Raw genomic sequence first — 22315 nt, forward strand, 5'->3', positions numbered from 1 at the left:
CCTTGCGGTGTCACTGCTTCTCTAACAGTCAGACAAGGGCATGGGGTGACTTGGGTATGTTTATTGAGTTAAGCAAGGAATTACACATGTGATTGCACCTTGCCATGTCAACCCCACCTGGCTACAGCCTCCCTTCAGGTAGTTCTAGACAGCAATGAGATCACCTCTGAGCATCCTCTTCTCCAGGCTAAACAAGCTTGAGGGAGGGACTGCTATATCTTCACACAGGCCAGAGATCATGTTGGTGTCTGGCTCCTGTAACTCCTGGAGCTAAAATGTACGTGTTTGCCTTGCTAGAAGATTCTTGCTACTGATAGTCTGCTATTCAAAAGATGCTGAAGGACAGGTCTGAAGTGGAAAGGGATGGAAGACAAGATGGTCAAGAAAGCAGAACAATGAGTTGCTCATATCCAGGCACTAAACAAAAGAGACATGCAGATTTCTGGGGGGCAGGAGGAAGAGTGCCATGGTCTTGTGGATTGGATAGGGCTAATAGGTTGGACTGGATGATCTTGGAGGTCTCTTCCAACCTGGCTGATTCTATGATTCTGTGTCTAGCTGTATTGCTCCCCAATATGTAGTGTCCCTGAGCAGAGACTATGCTGAAGTGGCAAAGGTGTCCCCAGTGTCAGGGAACTGGCATATAGAAGGTCCTCTAGAGGACCCCCAGGCATCACCAAGCACCATTATCCCTTTCTCACTACACATCCTGAGATACCTCCCAGCCCATGACAGACCATGTGCTGTGCTTCATGTCAGAGAAGAGGAAACCTCAGAGATGTTTCTTTGCTGTGCTTCATGTAAGAGAAGAGGAAACCGAAGAGATGTTTCTTTGCTGTGCTTCATGTCAGATAAGAGGAAACCCCAGAGGTGTTTCTTTGCTGTGCTTCATGTCAGAGAAGAGGAAACCCCAGAGGTGTTTCTTTGCTGTGGTCATGTCAGAGAAAAGGAAACCCCAGAGATGTTCCTTTGCAAAGGCTGAACTCTCTGCAGTGCTAACCCTGAGTTGCTAATGTTTCTATGGTGGAGACAAATCCCAAGTAGGACACCTAACTCACATGGCTGCATCAGGAGAAAGCTTCTGCTGGAACCTACTGTACAAAGTAATTATCTTCCCACCCCTCCTCACTGCCCTCTAGCAAAATAAGCTAATCAAGGGAGAAGGCTGTTATCAAACACATTTACCACACGCCTGTGTCTTATGGCCCACAGTGCCCAATGCTGTCCCCAAGACGCCTGAGGCAGGCACAGCCACCAAGATAATCAACCTGTGAAGGACACAGCTCTGTCCTGCATTGCTATGTAGAGTGGAGCAGTAGAAGTGCTCCCAAAAGGGGCACAATGGCATCTGGGTAAGGGAGGGATATCAGTGGTGATGGATGCACAACATGCAAGTGTAGCAATGGGTCACCTCTCCAGAACCAGTGATCAGCTCTTCTGCTCAAAGACACAGGGCTGGTTCAGAGTGGTTTGCTCAATGTCATCACCCATCTGTAATGAAATGGGACTCCCAGGAGCCTCTGTTTCACTTGAGTCTTTATCACTGTCAATAGGCATGGTCCCTGTCCCAAGAATTTCCTCCTCTCTGGACTAAGAGCCCTGATCTCATTTCAAAAGGCCATTGGAGAACTGTCACATTTGGGGCTATTTTGCTGTGCTCCACAGGAGAGGCAATGCCTAGGTGTGAAATGATGGGTCCTTTAGCTCTACCTCAGCAGACAGATTAGAGATTACCTGGGCTCAATGCAGAATGGGCCAATGTCACTCCTCGGAGCCCCCCTGCTCTGCACTACCCCTCTGTGAGAAGGCAGAAATGCCGTCTCCAGTTTCGATAACTACCTGAGAAGAAGGGAGAATCACTCTGTGCCAAGGCCAATTGTGGGAAGATGACTCCACTTTCCCTTGCTATCAGATGGAAAAGGTTCACAGCCCCTGGACATGGCTGTCTGAGAAACAGCTGTGACCAGGGAGGGGGTGGCCTCTTCTCCCAGGCAACCAGCAATAGAACAAGGGGACACAGTCTCAAGCTGTAGCAGGGGAGGTCTAGGCTGGTTGTTAGGAGGAAGTTGTTGGCAGAGAGAGTGATTGGCATTGGAATGGGCTGCCCAGGGAGGTGGTGGAGTCACTGTCCCTGGAGGTGTTGAAGCAAAGCCTGGCTGAGGCACTTAGTGCCATGGTCTGGTTGACTGGCTAGGGCTGGGTGCTAGGTTGGCCTGGATGATGTTGGAGGTCTCTTCCAACCTGCTTGATTCTATGATCCCATGACAAGACATCTGGTTCGCTCCTACCTTTGCCACAAGCAACTGATAGGAGACATTCAAACCAAATAAAAAGAGTTCACATTTCCCATAATTACTTTCTCTCACAGCATTTATGTTTTTCTCTTCTTTTTTTTTTTTTTTTTCCAACAGCATCTCTCTGGAAAATTCTTGCAATGAGAAATGCCCCCAGATACCTCAGATGTACAGGGGTATTGAACATAACAGCTGCAGTAGCTCTGAGCTTCATCTCAGCCTAGTCATAGAATTATAGAATCAACTAGGTTGGAAGAGACCTCTAAGACCAGCCAGGCCAACCTAGCACCCAGCCCTAGCCAATCAACTAGACCATGGCACTAAGTGCCTCAGCCAGGCTTTGCTTCAACACCTCCAGCCACAGAGACTCCCCCACCTCCCTGGGCAGCCCATTCCAATGCCAATCACTCTCTCTGCCAACAACTTCCTCCTAACATCCAGCCTAGACCTCCCCTGGCACAACTTGACACTGTGTCCCCTTGTTCTGTTGCTGGTTGCCTGGGAGAAGAGCCCAACCCCACCTGGCTACAGCCTCCCTTCAGGGAGTTGTAGAACGCAATGTGGTCACCCCTGAGTCTTGGAAACTTAGAGCTGATTTGCCATTGAAATGAGCTAAAAATCCTCCTTGTGGCTAACAAGTGAGGTCAGTGAGAAGTCATCAAGAAAGGTGGTAGATGCCCAATCCTTGGAAACATTCAAGGTCACCTTTTGGGGGGCTTTGAGTAACCTGCTTTAGTTAAAGATGTCCCTGTTCATGCAGAGGGGTTGAATTAGATGATCTTTAAATGCCCTTTCCAACCTAAACCCCTCTACTACTATAAAACTGGGACAAGTGTCATGTCAAGTTGTAGTTTCTCTGCAACCAGCTCTGTAAGTCACAGAACTGCCTAGATTGAAAAAGATCTTTAAGATCATCAAGTCCAACCATTACCCTAACACCCACAAGTCCTTGACTGAGCATTATGACTCTTAACTACCTCCAGAGAGGGTGATTCCACCACCTCCCTGGTCAGTCTGTTCCAATGCCAGATAATCCTTTCTGTGAAGAAACACTTCCTAGTATCCAACCTTAACTTCCCTTGGTGCAACTTAAGGCCATTTCCTCTTGTTCTATGACTTGTAACTTGTTTGAGTGGACTGACTCCCCCTTTACTACAACCTCCTTTCAGATACTTGGAGAGTACAAGAAGGTCTTCTCTGAGCCTCCTTTTTTTCTCCAGGGTAAACAACTCCACTTCTGTTAGCTGCTTCCTTGGGCTCAAGAACCTTTCATTGCCTTTCTTTGGACACCCTCCGGCACCTCAGTGTCCTTCTTGTAGTGAGACCCAAAACTGAACACAGTACTCAAGGTGCACAGAATTACAGAATCAACCAGGTTGGAAGAGACCTCCAAGATCATCCAGTCCAATGGTGAGTGCAGGGGTAAGATTGCATCCCTAGCCCTGCTACTCACACTATACCTGATACAGGCCAGGATACATCCCAGGATGCAATTCCCATCCTCACATAGCACTTCCCTGCTTTGCTTGTGCAAGTGGGAGGAAAAGACTGGGAAGGGAAGGGAAGGGGAGAAGGTGAAGGGGAAGAGAAAGATAAAATACTCAGCCTGAAAGACAGCCACAGTCTTTCAGACAGCAGAAAGTCAAGCAAGCAAAAGACCCTTCAGAAAAGGTCTTATTGCAGCATCTGTAGGCAGCTTAGGTTACCCGAGACTCTCTAGTGATTCAGAAGACTTTGACCAAGAAAGTTAAAGCCAGGGACGATCAATGAGCCTCTGCAAGCAGCATCGACTCGGGTTACCTGCTGAGAGGAGACAGCAGGAGCTGCACTTTGTAACTTTCCCCCCCCGCCCCGGTCTGGCAATGAGTCTGAGCGCGGATAACAGACCTCCCTCCTCTCTCGATGCTAATCCCTCACTCCCTAGAAACCTACTTGTTTTAGTGCTTTTTTGCTCCCCCCCCACCACTCCAATACCATGCTAAAAATGGGAAGTGTAATTTCTAGATACATAAATGTTCTCTACCTCTGTGGCAGATGGGAAGAGCTGGAGAGCAGGAGGACAACTTCCTAGATACTGGGGTGGGTGTCTGATGCCACAGGACAGCATAAAACCCTTCTGAACAGGGTCATCCTTTTGTGTGGAAGCCTCCCCAAAATGATATATGTCTCATAAACACTCCATTGCTGCAGCTGTCCAGTTAATCCATTCCTGAATTGCTTGAGTTAGAAAGGACCTTAGAAATCATCTACTTCCCACCTCCCTGCCATGTGCAAGGTCATCTCCCACTGCACCAGGTGGCTCACAACCTCATCCAGTCTGGTCTCAAAACAGCTCCCAGGATGAGGCATCCAGAACATCTCTGGGCAATCCATTCCACTGTCTCATCACCCTCATTGTAAAGAGCCTCTTCCTAATGTCTAATCTAAATCTACCCAGCTCTAGATTCAATCCATTGCCCCTTGTTCTATTGCTACAGGCCCTTTTAAACAGTCCCTCTCCATCTTTCCATCAGGCCCCCTTCAGGTACTGAAAGGCCACCATAAGATCTCCCCCAGAGCCTTCTAGTCTCCACATTGAACACAATAACACACCAGATTTTGGGCACACTTTGACAAACTCAGAGCCAAAAAGACTGGGAAGGTGCTGGTATACCTAACAATCTTCTCTCATTACTTCATTTGTGGGGTGAGAATGCCTACAGGAGGCAACTGCTTCCTATTCTCATAGTCAAGGAGTAGGGGGACTTCTGGATGCAACTAGGATGCAAGCAGGGTGCAAAGCCAATAGTGCTAGTTTAGGCTACTTGGCAAGATTTTTGGGTGCCAGAAGGACAGGCAAAAGACCTGTGCAACTCCTCAAAGACAAGCAGAGGTGTGCAGAGAGCAAAGCCAAGTAGAGCAGCTTCACCTTTAGGAATATCATAGAATCTTACAATCCACCAGGTTGGGAGAGACCTCCAAGAGTATCCAGGCCAACCTAGCACCCAGCCATAACTAGACCATGGCACTAAGGGCCTCAGCCAGGCTTGTTTTGTATGCCTCCAGTGACAGTGACTCCACCACCTCCCTGGGCAGCCCATTCCAAGGCCAATCACTCTCTCTGCCAACAACTTCCTCCTAACATCCAGCTTAGATCTCCCCTGGCACAACTTGAGACTGTGTCCCCTTCTTCTGTTGCTGCTTGCCTGGCAGCAGAGCCCAACCCCACCTGGCTACAACCTCCATTCAGGTAGTTGTAGACAGCAATGAGGTCACCCCTGAGCCTCCTCTTCTGCAGGCTGCACACCCCCAGCTCCCTCAGCCTCTCCTCACAGGGCTGTGCTCCAGGCCCCTCACCAGCTTCACTGCCCTTCTCTGGACACCTTCCAGCACCTCAGCATCTCTCTTGAATTGAGGAGCCCAGAACTGGACAAAGTACTCAAGGTGTGGCCTGACCAGTGCTGAGTACAGGGGCAGAATAACCTCCCTTGTCCTGCTGGCCACACTGCTCCTGATGTGTACCTCTGACATGTAATTTCCCTCAGGCATGTGAAGGCATCAAGAACTGACCCATGGCAAGACAGCACTAAGGCAGGAAAGATACAGAAGGATAGAGAAGGATACACTGAAGGTAGCAGAGCCAATTCCTTGCTCTGCTATCTCCATGGTAGGAGAGACTGCTGATGCTTAAACAAACCCTCTTCCCTCTGCAGCAAATGTTAGCTTCTCCAAAGCAACAGTGCTTCCTGACAGCCTGCTTTGCACAGCCTCTAGAGCTGGTAAAGTCTTCTGGGGGAGAAAGAAACCACAGATGCCCAAATGTTTATTTTGATTGGGGGGAAAAAAGGACAAGTAATGCTGCATTTCAGAATGACTTTTTACTTCAAAATCCTAAAACTTGCAGTAAAACTCTCAAAATAAGAACTCCTGGAGTCTAGGTGAATCATTCTCCCATTCCTAAATGGTTCCAGCCTATTCTAGAATGGCTTTCATTGTGATATCTTACTAAAAAGCAGTAATTGGCCCACTACAAGCTGGAAATAAAATTCTGAAACATCACCAATGCTGCCAGAAAATGGGACTCTGTGATTGCAACTCATCACCAACAGGAGACTGCATAACACCAGGGGCAGGTCCTAAATGCAGAAGGAGCCTGGTGCCTTAGGGCCATGTCTGTCCTTAGGGATGGCTCATGAATGGTCAGCTGTTCATCCCAGGTTAGGCAGAGAATAGGTGAGGGTGAAATGAGGCAGCACAACTACAATCTAGGAGCTTCAGTTAACACAACAGAGCCTGGGACAGGTTCCTTTTGCATGCAGAAAGGTCAACATATTTCCCCTATAGTGGATGCTATATTGCCCTGTGGGGATGATCATAGGATCAAGCAGGTTGGAAGAGACCTCCAAGCTCAGCCAGGCCAACCTAGCACCCAGCCCAAGCCAGTCAACCAGACCATGGCACTAAGTGCCTCAGCCAGGCTTTGCTTCAACACCTCCAGGGATGGTGACTCCACCACCTCCCTGGGCAGCCCATTCCAATGCCAATCACTCTCTCTGACAACAACTTCCTCCTAACATCCAGCCTAGACCTCCCCTGGCACAACTTGAGACTGTGTCCCCTTCTTCTGTTGCTGCTTGCCTGGCAGAAGAGACCAAACCCACCTGGCTACAGCCTCCCTTCAGGTAGTTCTGCCCCACATATCCATTCTGCTGGCAGCTGGGGTGTTCAGCACAACCCAGAGACACTCAACAGTGGTGAAAATTTGTGTGGTTACCACATGCTTATGGATCAATTCTTGTGCATGTCTCCTCTAAAGCTGATGCTGGGTCAGGCAGAGATAGCAAGGGCTCATTCAGCTGCTGAAGGGTTTATCCTACCAGTTAAGGCAAAGAGTCTCAGCTATTTCTGTCCTTCTACATAGAATCATGGAATCAACCAGGTTGGAACAGACCTCCAAGCTCATCCAGTTCAACCTAGCTCCCAGCCCTAGCCAGTCAACTAGACCACAGCACCAAGTGCCTCATCCAGTCATTTCTTGAACATCTCCAGGGACAACAACTCCACTACCTCCCTGGGCAGCCCATTCCAATGGCAAATCATATGAGGGTGAAAAGAACTAGAGGAGAGCAGGACTTTGAATATCACAGTATCACAGTATCATCAGGGTCGGAAGAGACCTCACAGATCATCAAGTCCAACCCTTTACCACAGAGCTCAAGGCCAGACCATGGCACCAAGTGCCACGTCCAACCCTGCCTTGAACAGCTCCAGGGACGGCGACTCCACCACCTCCCCGGGCAGCCCATTCCAGTGTCCAATGACTCTCTCAGGGAAGAACTTTCTCCTCACCTCCAGCCTAAATCTCCCCTGGCGCAGCCTGAGGCTGTGTCCTCTTGTTCTGGAGCTGGCCACCTGAGAGAAGAGAGCAACCTCCTCCTGGCCACAACCACCCCTCAGGTAGTTGCAGACAGCAATAAGGTCTCCCCTGAGCCTCCTCTTCTCCAGGCTAACCAATCCCAGCTCCCTCAGCCTCTCCTCGTAGGGCTGTGCTCAAGGCCTCTCCCCAGCCTCGTCGCCCTTCTCTGGACACGCTCAAGCATCTCACTGGATGAGGCACTTAGTGCCATGGTCTGGTTGACTGGCTAGGGCTGGGTGCTAGGTTGGACTGGGTGACCTTGGAGGTCTCTTCCAACCTGCTTGATTCTATGATTCTAACTTGCTGAGGGGTGGCCAGCTACTAGATGCCACCTTTGAACACTGCTGCATCAGACATGAGAAGAAGATGCAATCAATTTCAGGCCTGAAAAAGAATTTGCTCTACTCTTATCCCTCTCTGCAGCCCCCCGGGTTGGGCTGGTGACATTGCTTCGACCTTGCAACCAGGCACTGAGCTCCTTCATGCTGGCTATTAGCTTTTCAGCCTGGTTCCTCCCCACTGCTCCCACCCTGGCCCTTCTCCCTTCCCTGGAGACCTGTGCAGCAGCCCAGCGCCACGTTTTCAATTTACACCGACTAAATGAGTCATCGTCGCCTAAAGAGGCTCGAAGGGAGCCCAGGAGAGGAGCAGAGCCAGAGCAGGGGCAGGAGGGGGCTGGGAGAAGATCGCGGCTAAAGATACAGAGATGAAAAGCTCCGCTGCCCTGCTCTGGGTCGGCTTTCCTCCTCTTGGAGCAGGAGCAAATCAATCCTCCCCTCCTCCTTTCTCCTGCAGCCGTCTGTGGGTCTGTCTGACTCTTTCTCTCTCAGCAGACTCAAGTTTCTCGGTGTAAGGTTAGGACAGCAGAGCCGTGGAAATCGATTCCCGAGCCCTGGCACACAGCCCTGGGTGCAGACAGCGCAGCTCTGCCGTGAGACAATGGATGGAGAGCTGGCCCCAGACCTCTCCTGGGCAGGGAGCTGAGCTTGGCTTGGAAATGGGGAGGGCTGGGGAAAAGGATTCGCATCAGCCCTTCGAGTGCAAATTCCAAACTCAGACAGGCAAAAAGGTGCAGTCTGTGTCCCACCTGGCAGTTTTCACCTGTCTCCCTGCCTACCACTGCTGCTTTTGAGGGTTCGTACTGGAAGGGACGGATGAGTGAATGCTTCTGCCTGCAGGCAACCTGGCCCCCAGGTCTTGCACAACCCCACTGCCTCCTCCTTCCTTTCCCACATCAGCATGGCTGGATTCAGCTGTGCACTGGGAAGCCCCTGGGACTCCTGACTCGGGGTACAGCAGGGTGGAGGAAGAGGGAAGAGTTATACTCACAAGGGGAAACAGTTGTGGGACATTTCCCTGGAGATCCTCCTGCAGGAGATGCATCCCACCAGAGGACAAGTCTGTTAATGACTCTTAAGGGGTTCTGATGTGCAGAAATGTTCTAGTTAGAGGCTTGATATTATGGCACTTTTACCCTGAATAGCCTGCACAGCCAAGTCTTGTTCATGGGATGTAAGAGCACCCAGTTGAGCAGGGACTCTTGCTACAGGACAAGGGATGATGGTTTAAAACTAGAAGAGGACAGATGTAAACTAGGTATATGGAAAACATTTCTTATTCCAAGGGTGCTGAAAAATTGGCCTTCTGCAACACAAGTTGCCAAGAGAGGTGGTAGATGCCCCATCCTTGGAATCATTCAAGGTCAGGTTCTCTGATGCTTTGAGTAACCTAATATAGTTGATACTGTCCCTGCTCACTGTAGGAGGATTCAACTAGAAGAATGTTAAAGCCTCCTGCAACACAAATGATTCTAGGATTCTATGATAATTGGCTCCTCTGCTCTCAGAACTACCTAAAAGAACGAAGAGAACGAGACTCAGCGAGGAACATCCAAGGCTGCACTGAAAACCACTTCCAAGGTAGCACTGGAAATCACAGTTCTTGACTGCAATGGAAATTAGTTGGAAGGAGTAGACTGGAGGGGGATTTGATAATGTTTGTCTTCCAGATGCTTCCAAAATGTACACAGGGAATTAACCTTAGTGACCTTGCCACAAGGTACATAAATAAGCACTGTCTTGTGTTTCCAGATAAGGAAACAGAGGTTAAGTGACCAGAGGGAGGAGGGCATGGGGATCCTGCCATCAGCCAGGTCCAAGCTGTGAAGCCAGACTTCTTGAGGGACCAAGTCTCCACAAGGTGTTTTGGTTTGGTTTGGTTTTTTAAAGAATTATCCAGGTTGGAAGAGACCTTCAAGCTCATCCTGTCCAACCTAGCACTCAGCCCTATCCAACCAGACTATGGCACCAAATGCTTCATCCAGCCTTTTCTTGAACACCTCCAGGGACGGCGACTCCACCACCTCCCAGGGCAGCCCATTCCAATGGCAAATCACTCTGTGAAGAACTTCCTCCTATCATCCAGCCTACACCTCCCAACAGCCTGTGAAGAACTTCCTCCTATCATCCAGCCTACACCTCCCAACAGCCTGTGAAGAACTTCCTCCTATCATCCAGCCTACACCTCCCAACAGCCTGTGAAGAACTTCCTCCTATCATCCAGCCTACACCTCCCAACAGCCTGTGAAGAACTTCCTCCTATCATGCAGCCTACACCTCCCAACAGCCTGTGAAGAACTTCCTCCTATCATCCAGCCTACACCTCCCAACAGCCTGTGAAGAACTTCCTCCTATCATCCAGCCTATACCTCCCAACAGCCTGTGAAGAACTTCCTCCTATCATCCAGCCTACACCTCCCAACAGCCTGTGAAGAACTTCCTCCTATCATCCAGCCTACACCTCCCAACAGCCTGTGAAGAACTTCCTCCTATCATGCAGCCTACACCTCCCAACAGCCAAATTTCTGCTTTCTTGTACCATTTGTACATAGTTCCTCCACTGACAAGAAGACACACAGTGCTCTGTAGAGAAGATGCAGGAAAAGATGAGATGGAAACTAAGATCTATTAACATCTGGAAATGTTCTTAGGTCACCAGGGCAAATGTTTTGTAGATTTGTGCCTACCAGACCATACAGGTAGGAATGAACCCATGGAATCAGGATTGGTTTGGTTAAGAGTCCTTGAACCATTCCAGAGCCTAAGTCAATTTTTTTGGACAAGTCTTGGGATGGATCCCCTAGATCTGATCTGAGACTAAGTAGACCTTTGTGGCTTTGGATTGAGCCTCTTCTTCTGCAGGCTGCACACCCCCAGCTCTCTCAGGCTCTCCTCACAGGGCTGTGCTCCAGGCCCCTCACCAGCTTCGTTGCCCTTCTCTGCACACCTTTCAGCACCTCAACATCGCTCTTGAATTGAGGAGCCCATATCTGAACACAGTACTCAAGGTGTGGCCTGAGCAGTGCTGAGTACAGGGCAAGAATAACCTCCCTCATCCTACTGCCCACACTGTTCCTGATCCAGGCCAGGATGCCATTGGCTCTCTTGGCCACCTGGGCACACTGCTGGCTCATCTTCAGCCTACTATCTACCAGTACCCCCAGGTCCCTTTCAGGTCTCTTCCAACCTGGTTGATTCTATGATTCTATGATTCCACAAGTTAAAGAGCATGCACTGAAGTTTGGAATATGGCACAGATTTGTTCCCTGTTTTTCTGTTCTGGAAAGGATGGGTAGAAAAAAGGACTGCTTCAACTGGATCATTATCTCCACCAGGAGAGTTTACAATGCCACAGGAAGAATTCAGAGAAGACAGACACACTGCAATAGCAGGGTCCATCAGAAAAGCCTTCCATTGCTGCCAAGGACACTAGGAGACTTGGAGTGACAGCACCCTGCAGAGCCACACTCAGCTGGAAATGTTTGGTTAGACATATTCAATGCACTTTCCTGCCACTCTCTCTGCTGAGAGGTTCTTGGCAAACAAGACCACCTTGCCACTCATATCCAGGAGCTCAGCCAACATGACATGTCCCTCTCTGCAGCAGTGGCAGAGTGGTCTCTGTAGGAGGAGATCACTGGCAGTGACTTGAAGATCAACACCATCATTTAAAAACCTACAGAAAATGAAGTCAATTCACTGATGTTCCAGCCCTGATGACACCTGGATCCAGTGCTTCTTGAGAGGCACTGAACAGGCCAGTACTGCTGAATAATGAAATGGTGAAATGAGGTCCTTTCTTGGCCCAGTAGATGTCCAAGAATGTGGGCACAGCCAAATTTGCTCAGCACTCTGGCCAGATAAGCCAACTGAGCAATTTGGCTTATTTGAGTTGACCCACGCATGACAAACACTCAACATCAGAGCCAACATTTTCCCACAGTGGACACACAAACCATAAGGTCCACCTTGAGTACTGTGTTCAGTTCTGGGCCCCCCAGTTTAGGAGGGACATTGAGATGCTTGAGCGTGTCCAGAGAAGGGCGACGAGGCTGGGGAGAGGCCTTGAGCACAGCCCTACGAGGAGAGGCTGAGGGAGCTGGGATTGGTTAGCCTGGAGAAGAGGAGCCTCAGGGGAGACCTTATTGCTGTCTACAACTACCTGAGGGGAGGTTGTGGCCAGGAAGAGGTGCTCTCTTCTCTCAGGAGGCCAGCACCAGAACGAGAGGACACAGCCTCAAGCTATGCCAGGGGAGATTTAGGCTGGAGGTGAGGAGAAAGTTCTTCACTGAGAGAGTCATTGGACACTGGAATGGGCTGCCCGGGGAGGTGGTGGAGTCGCCGTCCCTGGAGCTGTTCAAGGCAGGATTGGACGTGGCACTTGGTGCCATGGTCTGGCCTTGAGCTCTGTGGTAAAGGGTTGGACTTGATGATCTGTGAGGTCTCTTCCAACCTTGATGATATTGTGATATTGTGACACTGTGAAATCTAGCTTGCAGTGGACTCCATGATGCTTAAAGGGATCTGATTCCCCTCTAAGGGCAATGAAGATCATGGTAAGTCTGGAAGAGGAGAGGTTCAGGTCAGCAGTACAAAGTTGGAGACAGTGTCACAAGTGTCTGGGCTGCTAGTCAGAGGCAAACTGCCTTCAGCAATGGCAACAAGAAGGTTATTGTCACTGAGTGGAGAGCAGCTGGAGGGTTTGATTCAAAGGGTATCAGGATTGATAGATGCTTCACTGGCACAGTCAGCAGACTATAGGTCAGGTGGTTTAAGAGATTTGACCACTCTCTACCACCCTTCTCTTCCCCTGCCTTCCAAAAAACACTTCTCAGTTAAACAAAGTCCCAGAGACCTTGCTGGAAGTACTTGAGTGACCCATTGGCTCAGCTAGGGACAGACATCTCTGCATGTGTGATCACAGTCACTGAGAGCAGGCCAGGGGAGAAGCAGGGCTGGGATGGTGGCAAGGACCAGCAGGTACTTACGTGTTGTGAAGAACACACCATCCACAGTGAGGGTCACCTGAGCCCAAGCATTCACTGCAGGTCTCATACTGGCTACACGACTCCACAGGCACCCGAGTGAGCTGCAGGAGAAAAGGGGACAACCTGTCAGGCTTTTCACAGGGCTCTGCAATGCCCAGAATGACTTGCTGGAGGTACCACCCTCCCTGTCCTCTTCCCCTGCTGCCCGTTGTCCCAGAGGGACATCCTTTTAGAGCTTGGCAGACCTGAGGTAGAGAGAGATGTGGCTGTAGATTGCTCCAGTGTTCAACCCAATGCAGACCTTGTTCAGACCAGCACTCAACTCGGTGCAACCCCTGTTGAGATCAGCACCTCCCACATGGCCTTCCCCTCTTCCCCACTGTCTTTGAATTCATTGCCAGGTGACCTCACTTGCACAGTTTCATGGCTAGAGGACCTCATTTGCACAGTTTTGGTTTTGGATGACCTCACTTATATGATTTCACAGCAAAAACAGCAAATCAGGCAGGCTGTGGTGAAGGGGTGTCTTAAAACATGTGATCTTCTGTAGCAAGTTAAAGTCACTGCACCTCAACTTTCTCCTACACTCCCTTTGTGGATCCTGCTCCTTTCAGGCTTTCTGAGAGAACTGAGGGCTTATGATGTGCAGGGTTCTACACTTTGGCCACAACAACCCCAAGCAGCACTACAGGCTGGGGACAGAGTGGCTGGAGAGCAGCCAGGCAGAAAGGGACCTGGGGGTACTGATAGACAGTAAGCTGAAGATGAGCCAGCAGTGTGCCCAGGTGGTCAAGGGAGCCAATGGCATCCTGGCCTGCATCAGGAACAGTGTGGGCACCAGGACAAGGGAGGTTCTTCGGCCCCTGCACTCAGCACTGGTCAGGCTACAGCTTGAGTGCTGTGTCCAGTTCTGGGCCCTCAATTCAAGAGAGATGTTGAGGTGCTGGAAGGTGTCCAGAGAAGGGCAATGAAGCTGGTGAGAGGCCTGGAGCACAGCCCTGTGAGGAGAGGCTGAGGGAGCTGGGGGTGTGCAGCCTGCAGAAGAGGAGGCTCAGGGGTGGCCTTGTTGCTGTCTACAACTCCCTGAAGGGAGGCTGTAGCCAGGTGGGGTTGGGCTCTTCTGCCAGGCAAGCAGCAACAGAAGTAGGGGACACAGTCTCAGGTGTAGGCTGGATGTTAAGAGGAAGTTGTTGGCAGAGAGAGTGATTGGCATTGGAATGGGCTGCCCAGGGAGGTGGTGCAGTTGCCATCCCTGGAGGCATTCAAAACAAGCCTGCATGAGGCACTTAGTGCCATGGTCTGGTTGACTGGACAGGGCTGGGTGCTAGGTTGGACTGGATGATGTTAGAGGTCTCTTCCAACCTGATTGATTCTGTGATTCTATGTTTTTGTCTGCTTCCCTGTATCTGCATATCTCTGTCTGCCTGTATCATTGCCTGTTGCAGAACTCCATTTCTCATTGCCCATCCATCTCTCCAAACATCAGTTGTCTCATTCCCAGACTTTGCTCTCAGCAGGAAAGGGACAACAGTTACCAGGCTGGGTACTGAACGAGCTTGCTGCCACCCTGACTTTACATCTCAGAAGGCTCTAGAGGTGGAACTGAAACACCTATCTACTGCCAAAACACTCCACTGTATTACATTTCCCCTCTTTTCTTTTTAATTAGAGTATTTCAGTCAAAGATTTCAAAGGCAGAAGGCACTCCCTAGCCTGACCTCCTGCTTAACACACCAGACCAGACCTTTTTGATTCCTCTCAGGTTTTGTGAGCTCCTTACTTCTTTTGAAGCCAAACATGCAGTTTGGGTCCAAAGAGCTGATAGCTTCTTTTTGCAGTGAGTAAGCTTCAGAGAGCTATAATATACAGCCAATTGCCAGTGCCTTCACCCCAGCTCGTGTCAGCAGGGAGAGTTTGCCCCTTCAGATGATGTGGTGTGATATTATCCTGAAGATACATCACTGAGGACTGCCAACACTAAACTGCAGAACAGCTACTTGTGACAAACAACAAGGGAATACACCTGGATCCCAGAGGCAATTTTTCACTTGGTACAAGGTTCAAGAGAGTTTCAGCTGGGAAATGACACATTTCAGACTGCATCTGTAAATGAACCAAGAATGGGGGTTTATAGGAAAATATATACCAGGCAAACTCCTGGCTATTTGTGAAGACCTTTTCAGTTTACATTAGAAATTGGCCTCCTAACCTCTCAGCAGATACCCCACGTGGTAGCTGATAGCCCAGGAGCAAAAGCTGAAAATCTGTGGTTTTAACTGCTGGCAGGTGGCAGGAGCTTTACAAAACTTCAGATAGAAATATGAGTGCTGTGTCCAGTTCTGGGCCCCTCAATTCAAGAAAGATGTTGAGGTGCTGGAACATGTCCAGAGAAGGGCAACAAAGCTGGTGAGGGGCCTGGAACACAAATCCTATGAGGAGAGGCTGAGGGAGCTGGGGGTGTGCAGCCTGCAGAAGAGGAGGCTCAGGGGTGATCTTATTACTGTTTACAACTACCTGAAGGGGCATTGTAGCCAGGTGGGGGGTGGCCTCTTCTCCCAGACAACCAGCAATAGAACAAGGGGACACAATCTCAAGTTGTGCCAGGGGAGGTCTAGGCTGGATGTTAGGAGGAAGTTCTTCACAGAGAGAGTGATTGGCATTGGAATGGGCTGCCCAGGGAGGTGGTGGAGGCACTGTCCCTGGAGGTCTTCAAGAAAAGACTGGATGAGGCACTTAGTGCCATGGTCTGGTTGACTGGATAGGGCTGGAGGATAGATTGGCCTGGATAATCTTGGAGGTCTCTTCCAACCTGCTTGATTCTATGACTCTATGATGGCATTTATTGACCGTTGCACTGTTGCCTGTGTCAAGTCACCCCAAGAAAACAACTGCAGCTACTGAAAGCTTTTAACTGAAAAGGGAGAATGTAAAGAAAACAAAAAATAACCCAACAAAAAAAAGCAACCCCCCCCCCCCCCCAATCCACTATGGTGGAAGGTCTAACAGGGCAAACATGGGCTTATCCACGTTGGCTTACCCAGATGTGTTCCCCTGCTCATCCTGTGCTGGGGAAAGCAACTGTGGGAGGGGAGGGTGAAAGTCCTGGCTTCACCTGGTATGGTGAGGCTTGGCAAATTAGCAAAGGCTAATCTATGGCCAATGCCCCATTAGTCTCGAGCTGAATATTCATAGAATCATAGAATCAACCAGGTTGGAAAGACCTCCAACATCATCCAGTCCAACCTAGCACCCAGCCCTAGCAAGCCAACCAGACCATGGCACTAAATGCCTCATCCAGGCTTTGCTTGAACACCTCCAGGGACACAGTAGGAAGGACATTGAGATGCTTGAGCGTGTCCAGAGAAGGGCAACGAGGCTGGGGAGAGGCCTTGAGCACAGCCCTACGAGGAGAGGCTGAGGGAGCTGGGATTGGTTAGCCTGGAGAAGAGGAGGCTCAGGGGAGACCTTATTGCTGTCTACAACTACCTGAGGGGAGGTTGTGGCCAGGAGGAGGTTGCTCTCTTCTCTCAGGTGGCCAGCACCAGAACGAGAGGACACAGCCTCAGGCTGCACCAGGGGAGATTTAGGCTGGAGGTGAGGAGAAAGTTCTTCCCTGAGAGAGTCATTGGACACTGGAATGGGCTGCCCGGGGAGGTGGTGGAGTCGCCGTCCCTGAAGCTGTTCAAGGCAGGATTGGACGTGGCACTTGGTGCCATGGTCTGGCCTTGAGCTCTGTGGTAAAGGGTTGGACTTGATCATCTATGAGGTCTCTTCCAACCTTGGTGACGCTGTGATACTGTGTGATATTCTGAATTATTTTTTCATGATCACATCTACCTTGACCATGTCTACACTTCCATAAGAGGCAGATAACTTAGTTCCCAGAGGCTGTAAATTCCCCAGTCCAAATACAATCGATTGCATAACTTCCACCTTGTAATTAGATATTTGTGAACACAGTTGGGGTTGGTTGTGCAGTTCCTGTCCAAACTACCCTCACTTTAACATATGGTGCTGAACAATTTATCCTCATTAGCTGCAGATACTTGTTCAGAAGCTCAGCTTTGGAGCTAGAAGTGAGTCTTGGTTAAAAGAATTAGCTCAGAACATCCACATTTACAGCATGTAGTGATGTTGGGTTCATAGAATAGAATCATAGAATCATCCAGGTTGGAAGAGACCTCCAACATCATCCAGGCCAACCTAGCACCCAGCCCTAAACAATCAACTAGACCATGGCACTAAGGGCCTCAGCCAGGCTTTGCTTCAACACCTCCAGCCACAGAGACTCCACCACCTCTCTGGGCAGCCCATTCCAATGCCAATCACTCTCTCTGCCAACAACTTCCTCCTAACATCCAGCCTAGACCTGCCCTGGCAAAACTTGAGACTGTGTCCCCTTCTTCTGTTGCTGCTTGCCTGGCAGAAGAGACCAACCCCACCTGGCTACAGCCTCCCTTCAGGTACTTGTAGACAGCAATGAGCTCAGCTCTGAGTCTCCTTTCCTCCAGGCTGCACACCCCCAGCTCTCTCAGTCTCTCCTCACAGGGCTGTGCTCCAGGCCCCTCACCAGCTTCATCACCCTTCTCTGGGTTTGAATGTTCTGAGTCAAACTCCACATGCAACTATGATACATGTACAAAAAAAGAAATCCTAGAGGACTAAAATTTGCTATTTCTTTGCAAATTGCTACCAAGAAAAAGAAAAGTGTAGATAGAAAGCAGTCTCTGAAGGGTTTATTATTATTATTCTTTAATTAGCCATCCAAGCATATTCAAGATCCTTTCAGAAGCGGGAGGAACCTATTGGGAATTCAGATCATAATCTTTGTCCAACAGCTTCTTTTTCAGTGTATTTAGAATCATAAAATCCTTAAGGTTGGAAAAAAATTCTAAGATCACCAAGTCCAACCTTCAGCCCAATACTACCATGCCCATTAAACTATGTCCAGAACTGTTGTGTGTGCCACATTTTCATAGGCATCTCCAAGGGATGGTGACTCCAGAACCTCCCTGGACAGCCTGTTCCAATGCTTCAATTTAGGGTACTTGGTCTCCAGCAGATATAGTTTGTATGTTGTGTAATAGCACAACTTGTGTCCAGTTCTGAGCTTCTCAATTCAGGAGAGATGTTGAGGTGCTGGAAGGTGTCCAGAGAAGGGCAGCAAAGCTGGTGAGGGGCCTGGAGCACAGCCCTGTGAGGAGAGGCTGAGGGAGCTGGGGGTGTGCAGCCTGCAGAAGAGGAGGCTCAGGGCAGAGCTCATTGCTGCCTACAACTACCTGAAGGGAGGCTGTAGCCAGGTGGGGTTGGGCTCTTCTCTCAGGCAAGCAGCAACAGAACAAAGGGACACAGTCTCAAGTTGTGCTGGGGGAGGTCTAGGCTGGATGTTAGGAGGAAGTTGTTGGCAGAGAGAGTGATTGGCATTGGAATGGGCTGCCCAGGGAGGTGGTGGAGTCACTGTCCCTGGAGGTGTTGAAGCAAAGCCTGGCTGAGGCACTTAGTGCCATAGTCAAATTGATTGTCTAGGGCTGGGTGCTAGGTTGGCCTGGCTGATCTTGGAGGTCTCTTCCAACCTGGTTGATTCTATGATTCTCTGAACTTGCTTGTCTTGCTGTCCCAGAGAGCACAGCTCTGGAGTATGAGCACACCAGACTAGGGGGTGTCCTGTGTCCCCTTTCACTTTGCCATGTGTTTTTCCTCCTATAAGGAACCTTTCATGGGTTCACCTCGAGTAGCTTTACTGCAAGATTAATTAACATTGCCCCACACTGCTAAATGTCTCAGGCTGTGTCAAAACTCCTAATTAATAAAGAAACTACAAAACAAACCAATAAACAAACTAAAACAACAAAGGAGCTGTGACTGAAAGAAAAGCCACCTAAGGGTCATCAGCTGAAAAGAAAGAGAGCATCGAGCAAAGAAGGCACATCAGGAAGTCTTATTGTTGCTTTGGAACACAAACTGTAATTAATTCTGCTTGGAGTTTTGAGGGCTGAGCATAGCCCCTGGGAACAGGCAGCTTTTTTTCTGCTGCTCCTGAAATGTCTGAGCAAGAAAAGTCTGAGCAGACTTCTAGTTAAAAAGCCTCTCCATTACTCACTGGGATGAAGGGACATGACAACACTGAAGGTTGAAATCTCCATTGTAAAACAGACTGTGATTACTCCTTCCACCCCTCCTCCATCCTTGGGAACTTGAGCAAACCTTTCAAGGTCGTTTCACAAACCTCAGTAAGGCTTCTTTGTTTTTTTTTTGTGCTTGATAAGTGGCTTAACCATGAGCCAGCAATATGCTCAGCTGCCAAGAAGGCCAACAGCATCCTGGCTTGGATCAGACCTAGTGAGGCCAGCAAGACCAGGGATGTCACTGTCCCCCTGTACTCAGCTTACACTGGAAGGTGTTCAGAGAAGGGTGATGAAGCTGGTGAGAGGCCTGGAACACAGCACTGTGAGGAGAGGCTGAGGGAGCTGGGGGTGTGCAGCCTGCAGCAGAGAAGGCTCAGGGCAGACCTCATTGCTGTGTACAACTACCTGAAGGGAGTTTGTAGCCAGGTGGGGTTGGTCTCTTCTCCCAGGCAAGCAGCAACAGAACAAGAGGACATAGTCTCAAGTTGTGGCAGGGCAGGTCTAGGCTGGATGTTAGGAGGAAGTTGTTGTCAGAGAGAGTGATTGGCATTGGAATGGGCTGCCCAGGGAGGTGGTGGAGAAGCTGTCCCTGGAGATGTTGTAGCAAATCCTGGATGAGACACTTAGTGCCATGGTCTAGTTGATTGTTTAGGGCTGGGTGCTAGGTTGGCCTGGCTGATCTTGGAGGTCTCTTCCAATCTGGCTCATTCAATGATTCTATGATTCTATGAATACTTTCTGTTTCAGGGACCTCACTGCAAGAAGCACTTTGAGGTATTTGATCAGGTCCAGAGAAGAGCAAAATAGCTGGTGAATGGTCTAGCTGTGAGGAGTGACTGAGAGAACAGAGGTTGTTTAGCCTGGAGAAGCTCTCTGCAGAACCTTGCTTGCTCTTCACAAAGGAGTGAGGTGAGTGTTGGTCTCTTCTGCTTACTAACAAGTGATAGGACATGTTTCAAACTAAAAGAGGGGAGATTTAGACTATATAGAAGAAAGAAAATTTTGCAATGAGGGTTATGAGATCCTGTCCCAGGTTGCTCAGAGAGTTAGTAGATATCCCATTCAGGTACCAGATCAGGTTGGATGAGGCTCTGAGCAACCTGATCTAGTTAAAGATGTCCCTGCTGACTGAAGGGCAGTTGGACAAGATGACCTTTAAAGGTCAGTTGCAACCCAAAGTATTCTCTAATTGAAAGCTAAGTTCTTAAGTATAAACTATTTAGACTTTGTATCCATTGAAATATTGAAGACATGAAAATAAGGTTCCTAGAGAGCATGTTGACACTCTTGATGGATATCTAGAAGCTACTGTGCTTCCAAGGCTCTCTCCATAGTAGCCCAGAGGGATGGATGCCATTCTACTGTGGTCTTTCCAAGATCACTGCTGCTCAGGGAGGGGAGTGAAAGATCCAGGAACCTCACCACAAATGCCTTGCTTGAGCAGGGTAACAGAATCATAGAATCAACCAGGTTGGAAGAGACCTCCAACATCATCCAGGTCAACCTAGCACCCAGCCCTAGCCAATCAACCAGACCATGGCACTAAGTGTCTCATCCAGGCTTGGCTTTAACAATTCCCAAGGATGGTGACTCCACCACCTCCCTGGGCAGCCCATTCCATTGCCAATCACTCTCTCGGACAACAACTTCCTCCTAACATCCAGCCTAGACCTGTCCTGGCACAGCTTCAGGCTGGGTCCCCTTGTTCTGTTGCTGCTTGCCTGGCAGAAGAGACCAACCCCACCTGGCTACAGCCTCCCTTTAGGTACTTGTAGACAGCAATGAGCTCTGCCCTGAGCCTCCTCTGCTGCAGGCTGCACACCCCCAGCTCCCTCAGCCTCTCCTCACAGGGCTGTGCTCCAGGCCCCTCACCAGCTTCCTTGCCCTTCTCTGGACACATTCCAGCACCTCAACATCTCTCTTGAATTGAGGGCCCAGAACTGGACACAGCACTCAAGGTGTGGCCTGAGCAGTGCTGAGTACAGGAGAAGAATAAACTCCCTTGTCCTGCTGGCCACACTGTTCCTCATCTAGGCCAGGATGCCATTGGCTCTCCTGGCTACTTGGGCACACTGCTGGCTCATCTTCAGCTCCTCTCTCCCAGTACCCCCAGGTCCCTTTCCTCCTGGCTGCTCTCAGCCACTCTGTCCCCAGCCTGTAGTGCTGCTTGAGGTTGTTGTGGCCCAAATGTAGAACCCTGCACTTGGCCTTGTTCAGTCTCATCTCATTGAGCTCTGCCCACTCATTCAACCTGTGCAGGTCCCTCTGCAGGGCTCTCCTACTCTCCAGCAGCTCCACAGCTGCTCCTAGCTTGACTTACTGATGCTGGACTCAATCCCCTGTTCCATATCATCAATAAAGATATTGAACAGGACTGTGCCCAGCACTGATCCTTGGGGCACACCACTAGTGCCAGCTGCCAACTGGATGTGGCACCATTCACCACCACTCTCTGGGCCCTCCCCTCCTGCCACTTCTTGACCCATATCAGAGGGAGACCAAAGGGTCAAGACAGCTTCATTATCTAGATTGTTGTCTCCTCACAGCTATCCAAAATGAGATACAATGCCAGAGCCAGGCTCAGACAAGTGGTAAGTGAATCTGATGTCCTTCTCAAGGGCAGCAAGGAAATGATGAGCAGGTCCAGCTGCCATTGCTGCAGCAGAATTTGAACAGATATTTCTCTTCATCAACACATTCATTCACCAGTCCCCAAAGAAATCATTCATGAGTTTCTGGCTCACAAGGACATCCTGAAAAATCTGGCAGAGTCTGCAAACTGTTTGGTTCAGAGCTCACCTTCTACCTATGACTGCAGGGCTTTTCACACAACACCAGGGCTGTCCTCACCTCTGATCCAGCTGGAGTGCACCTTCTGCATCTCCCATCCTGCCTTTTACCCTCTATTTCTAGTATGAATGAGCTGCAGAAAGTCATTTAGCACAAAATGATTGAGGTTTTTGGATCTGATAGACAGTAACAGCTAATCCTGTTAGAGATTTGGCTCTTGCTTCTGCCATTATATATTCACAAAAGCTCCTGCTATGTGCTCAATCATAATTTTCTGGCTCCCATTTCTGACTTTTTTATTCCAATATACATTACTTTTTTTCCCCCTTCTTTTTCTCCCCCTCCCCCCTCTTTAACTGGTCAAAACATGAATCATTGCTCAATC

The 22315-nt window shown here is 49.5% G+C and overlaps 1 protein-coding gene across 4 annotated transcripts in view; it reads right to left on the reverse strand.

Moving 5' to 3' along the window:
* PLXNA4 (plexin A4) overlaps positions 1–22315 on the reverse strand; it is a 611173-nt gene that overhangs the window by 206166 nt on the left and 382692 nt on the right. For 3 of the 4 annotated variants that reach the window (XM_064142725.1, XM_064142727.1, XM_064142726.1), the window contains one exon: positions 13016–13116. In XM_064142725.1, the coding sequence (XP_063998795.1) occupies positions 13016–13116 (101 nt within the window). Of the gene's footprint in view, positions 1–9022; positions 9113–13015; positions 13117–22315 lie in introns of those variants that run through there. The other variant, XM_064142728.1, reaches the window with a different exon arrangement.

Source organism: Pogoniulus pusillus, chromosome 4, assembly GCF_015220805.1.
Source record: "Pogoniulus pusillus isolate bPogPus1 chromosome 4, bPogPus1.pri, whole genome shotgun sequence".
NCBI classification, from domain to species: domain Eukaryota; kingdom Metazoa; phylum Chordata; class Aves; order Piciformes; family Lybiidae; genus Pogoniulus; species Pogoniulus pusillus.